This window comes from Triticum dicoccoides, chromosome 1B (genome assembly GCF_002162155.2).
Source record: "Triticum dicoccoides isolate Atlit2015 ecotype Zavitan chromosome 1B, WEW_v2.0, whole genome shotgun sequence".
NCBI lineage: Eukaryota > Viridiplantae > Streptophyta > Magnoliopsida > Poales > Poaceae > Triticum > Triticum dicoccoides.
Window position 1 is genome coordinate 156,456,254 of NC_041381.1, and position 5,814 is coordinate 156,462,067.

The 5,814-nt window shown below is 48.2% G+C and overlaps 1 protein-coding gene across 1 annotated transcript; it reads left to right on the forward strand.

Moving 5' to 3' along the window:
• Positions 1 to 295: 295 nt before the first annotated feature.
• On the forward strand, positions 296 to 2,614 carry LOC119324971 (probable serine/threonine-protein kinase PBL12). Its single transcript, XM_037598733.1, has 3 exons — positions 296 to 976; positions 1,090 to 1,362; positions 1,747 to 2,614. The coding sequence occupies exons 1-3, from the start codon at positions 341 to 343 to the stop codon at positions 2,467 to 2,469; spliced, it is 1,632 nt and encodes a 543-aa protein (XP_037454630.1). The 5' UTR covers positions 296 to 340; the 3' UTR covers positions 2,470 to 2,614.
• The last annotated feature ends 3,200 nt before the right edge of the window (positions 2,615 to 5,814 follow it).

A 5,814-nucleotide genomic window follows, 5' to 3' on the forward strand; every position in this document is an offset into this window, starting at 1 on the left:
CCGCTTCAAGCAACCTCACGTTTTCCACCCGTTCCGTCGCGCGCCGGGTCAGCGTCACGCACGTAAAGCGGTGTGACGCGCCCACGCACCAGATTCCAGATTACCGGTCTCCCGTGGCATCTCCCTCCCCGCCCGTTCCGTACGAGGGAAAGGAGAGGAAGGTGTGAATAGTCAAGCCCGGGAAGCTCAACGACTCGTCTGCTGCTTTTTGTTCGCTACTGCTCGCAGGCCCGCGCGTCGCGGCTTCTTCGTGCCCCGCGACAGGGTCAAGGCAAGCCAACACCGCGCACGATTCCGTTCCCTCCCGTGCCCGCCATTATATACCCGCCGTCGCCCACCGATGCTTCGTCGTCAACCAGTCGAGTCTCTCCAACCCCATCTCCTCTTCAACTCCTCAAACCCTCACACCGCAACTCACAGGCTCAACCAAGAAACCAACCACTTTGCATCGAGAGGATCGTTGCCAGTTCTTCCGTCTCTTGCTCTTGCATTGAGCGGTCCATCTTCGATTACCGCGGAGGTCGTGTCACCGATGGCTTCACCAAAGACGTGGAGGTCTATGTTCTGCTGCGTCGGAGGAGCAGGGGCGGGGGCTGCCGCCGATGCCGACGACGAAGGGCCGTCGCCGTCTTCCACGCCGAGGAGGAGAAGAGGGGACAGAAGGGCGCTGCTGCCGTCGTCGTCCGCGTCGACGGCGTCCAGGGTCTCCCTGTCCAGCCTGGGGTCGACGGGCACGCTGACGCCGGAGGACCTCTCGCTGACGCTGTCGGGTTCCAACCTGCACGCCTTCACCTACGCCGAGCTCAGGGCGGCCACCGCCGGCTTCTCCCGCTCCAGGTACCTCGGCTGCGGCGGCTTCGGGCCCGTGTATAAGGGCCAGCTCGCCGCCGAGCTCCGGCCGGGCCTGGAGGCGCAGACGGTCGCCGTCAAGTACCTTGACCTCGACTCCAGCTCGCAGGGCCATAACGAGTGGCTGGTAAGTCGACCTACTGACTCCACCATTGTTGCACTTGCACGCACGGATGCATGAGCTGTCAAATAACTCCTCCATTATTGCGCCAACTAACTTCTCCATGATTGATTCTGCAGGCGGAGGTGTTCTTCCTTGGGCAACTGAGGCACAAGAACCTGGTGAAGCTCGTCGGGTACTGCTACGAGGAGGAGCACCGCATGCTGGCGTACGAGTTCATGGGGACCGGCAGCCTGGAGAAGCACCTGTTCAGAAGCATCGACGGCCCCATGCCGTGGATGACGAGGATGAAGATCGCCGTCGGCGCCGCCAAGGGCCTCGCCTTCCTCCACGGCGCCGACACGCCGGTCATCTTCCGCGACCTCAAGGCGTCCAACATCTTGCTCGACTCGGTGAGTCAACTCAACTGCCCGATTAATCCAATCATCTCACCATTTTTGAGACTTGACCACGAGTTGGCAATAGAGCAACTTGTGGACGGATGAATGTCAAAGTCTGACACCCGTTTCAAACAGCTGGCCTCGCTGGAAAAGCCAGCGGCGCCATGATTAGGACTTGGAATTGGAAGGTTCCTGGATGCCCATTTCTCACATAAATCCTACCCACAATCAATAAATCTGTACCCACAATCAATTATGTCAGTATCAAAGCAACAGCCTGACAGATACAGCTTAGCACGATAGGAACGTTGTCATGTTAAGTACATGCATATATCACTCCAGTTGTGTTTGTCACAAGTTATCTTTGCCTAACCTAATCTGCTTCTTGCATTTCAGGACTATACCGCCAAGCTGTCAGACTTCGGCCTCGCCAAGGGCGGGCCCAACGGCGACGCCACCCATGTCACGACACGTATCATGGGGACACATGGATATGCCGCACCAGAGTACATCATGACGGGGCACCTGACCGCCAAGAGCGACGTCTATAGCTTCGGCGTGGTGCTCCTCGAGCTATTATCGGGTCGGCGGTCCATTGACCGTGCTCGACGTTTCAGGGAGCAAAGCTTGGTCGACTATGCCAGGCCATACCTCAAGAAGCAGGACAAGCTGCACCGGGTCATGGATCCGGCTTTGGAATGCCAGTACTCGTGCCAGGGGGCCGAACTGGCCGCACGAGTGGCGTACAAATGCTTGAGCCAAAACTCAAAGTTGAGGCCCACCATGAAAGAGGTCGTTCAGGCCCTAGAGCCCATACTCAAGATGGACGACTACCTACAAGTGGGTCCATTCGTGTTCACAGTCGTAGTGGAAAATACCGAGAAAAACGTTGGGAGCAAAGGAAAGCTTATTGGTGACGAGTGGAAGGCTGACATGAAGGTTGAGAAGATTGTAGAGGACAAGCAGCAGAGCCACCAAGATCGGCACCGGCAAAAGTTCCCAAACTCAACGATACACGCCGACATTTTGCTGCAACGGGATGGTGCCATCGGGCCTTATACCACCGCGCTACAACGTCACCGAAGAGCATCAAGTTACACCGAGGAAAGGGGTGCATAGTGTTGATCATCACAGAGCTTAGTTAGGACCGCTGTAAAGGAGTAAGAGTAGCAAAATGGAAGATTGTACATATTTGAACTAGATCCTGTAGGGGTGTAACACAAGTCACGGATAGTGAAGCTGGGTGTAAATGCCAAAAGTTTTATTCTTTTATGTTTTTTTTTGCGATCTATTATTCTTTTATGTTGAGAGAGAATTTTTTAGAAAAAAATATAGATGTATTATTCTTTTATGAGAAATCTTGATAGTGAAGCTGGGTGTAAATGCCAAAAGTTTTGCGAGAAGTCCGGTTAATGTTGGATTAATCACATAAGTGTCAAAGTATATAAATAGCAAGCGAGAATGATAAATATTTCCTGAAATGGTAATTTTGTTACCTTCATGTTAGAAAAAGTTGCTCCCATAATTCGGTTTCTGCGCTTCATCCTCATGTCATTTTTTTTACGTAACCTCATGTCATTTTGGTGGTATTGTGAGCCTCTAGTATACCATCCTTTTCATTAAGAAGTCTATGGATAAAGCCAGAAACCTAAAAGGGATTCTTTCCTGTTTGGAAAGCCTTTATGGTATGAAAACCAGCTTCCATAAAAGTGACATATTGACTATTAATGTGGATGCTGAGCAGGCAAACTTCTATGCTCATTTTTTTCTGCTGTAAAATGGTTCATTTCCTTTCAAAAATTTGGGGGTTCCCCTACATTTTAACAAGCTGAAAATAGAGGATCTGCAGCATGTCATGGACAGATTCATTAAGAATATATCTAGATGACTAGGTTAAAAATATGTCTTATAGGGGCAAACCCACCTTTCTACGATCATGTATCACCAGTATACCTGCTTACTTGATATGTCTATGCTTAAATTTCCAAAATGGGTTATCAATTCTATTACTCCCAAATGTATCGCTTGCGGTAATATAGGTGACTCCCGTCAATACCATTTGGTGGGGTTTGGTTTCTAGGAATAAATTGTTTGGTAGCTTACGGTTTCCTAATCTTAGACTTTAATAGCACCCTTCTTGTTTCTTGGGGCAAACTATATTTTTTCTAGCCAGGACAAACATAAACTAGAATCTTGAACTTCAAATAAATAGTTCCAACCCTAATTTGCTCTCGTCCAGAAGTGGTTTGGGCTCTCCTTTTTGGAAAATTGTGACATGGGTTGTTTCTACTTCTAAGACCTTTTACAAATGGGTTCCGAGTAATGGTGTGAATATAATCTTTTGGCATGATATCTGGCTTGGAGTTTTTTCTCTAAAAACATGCTTTCAAATTTCTTTGTTATTTGCAATGAGCCTGATTGTACCTTGGCCCATGCTTGGGATTGCACTGACTTGAAGTTGACTTTTCAAAGGTATGTAACCCAAGCTGGGCTCTCTTTGTGGCATGAATTGTTCTCCCTTATTCAAACTATTTCTCCTTTTTCTTCTAAAGATGGCCCTATTCGGATCCTGGAGTCCTCTTGCAAATATTCGATTCTCTGCCCTCCTAAGATACACAATTTTTCTATGGCGGTTATACAACAATTAAGTATTAACTAGGGATACATTGCTCACAGGGCCGGCCCTGAGGGGGGCAGAGGGGGCCGCCGCCCCGGGCCCCCGAAGCTGAGGGGGCCCCAGGTCGTGCTGTGCAGCCCAGTAATATCATGGAGAAGGGCCTCATCCAAAACAGAACGCACGTAGAAGCAGCCCTGGTCAAGGGAAACGCAGTACGCACGTGAAGTAGGCTTCGCATCACGGCGCGATTGATGCATCAAATCCTGCGACCCCCTAAAGAAAATCAATCCGTGCGTACCCTACTAGGCTAGGCGCTTGATCCTCGCTCCGGTCGTGCGCCGCCGATTCATTTTTCTGGGATTCACCGATCGAAGGCCTACCCCACGCGGCCATGCCACAGCTCCCTGCTGGAGACATCCATCGCAGATTTGTCGGCTCTCAACCCCGAGAGAAGACCGCATCAGCATCGCGCACTGCCATGGCAAATCGATTCCAGGCCATTGCCTTTGATCCTTCCCGTTCATGATTGGAAGAAATATAACTAGAAGATTAGAGAGAATCAAAGAAGGTATGACTCTAATAGCATATGCACTCCGTTTTGCCATGATGATTGATAAATATTTATTTGAGTAAAACGTCAATATTTACTTCTTTGTTGTTGCAATATGGCCATTGACAATTGATTAATTGGACACGGTTTAGCAATAGATATTATTTATTCAGATTTATGAGTCGGGGTTGCTCTTTGATCCTTCTGCTTGATACTTGGAAGAAATATAATCAGTCGATTAGGAGAATCTGAGAAGGAACGACTCTCAACATATGTGTGCGCTTTTTCCTTGATGATTCACAAGTATTTATTATAAAATGATTGATAAAATGAAAAATATTTATAAATGATGACCAATATTGCTTCTTCATTTTATTGTAATTTGACCATTGGTAATTGCTTGATGAGACACAATTAGTGATAGACATTATTGAAATTTATGTTTGGGGTTATAATTTGATATATTTATTAAGAGGCCCCGGGTTATAGTTTCGCCCCGGGCCTCCAAAATCTTGGGACCGGCCCTGATTGCTCAACACCAACAAGTGAATAAATCAAAATTCACTACTGCAGGAATGCCTACTAGTGATGGACGCAAAAAGACTACCAGTGGCAAGCAGGGCACCCACCATTAGCCTCACATGCCAGAAAGTGTCGTTGTGCTAGTGGTTTACACATTACAACACATTAATATTGGCACATACATATGTATTACATAGATAAATTGATGTATCACATTCATACATGCATCCATATACTAAAATTGCAGTACATCACATGACAATGATATCCATTATTAGATGCATGCATTTAAACTTCAAAACATTTAGCTAGACTTTGAGTACTATCGATGGTGACAAATTAACCATAAGGCGGCGGGGCACAGGCAAAACTACGGAAGATAAAACCGACAAGTCCAACAATGTGATGGTCTCTGAAAAGAAGGACCGCGCACCGTCCGCTCTAGAATCAGACATCCGCTTTCCAAAATAGCTGAACGATCCACCTCACCCACCTGGGGTGGAGGCTCCGGCCCCATCTGCCTCCTCTCCTCCTCTCCCGCCTCCACCACGATGCAGATCACTAGCTGATGAAATCGCCTTTCTGCCATCTTCTAAATTGCTTCCAAATGCACATCCGCCAACACGCCTTAACGAGGAAAGAGCCTCACACCTTGTTGGCCGCTTGAACACCGGCGATCCAAGCGAACATCGCCTCCCTAAGCCACAACTCCCGTTCCTTGTCCGCTGCATGGATACACCAAATTACATTGATATTTATTACATGCACCTATTCC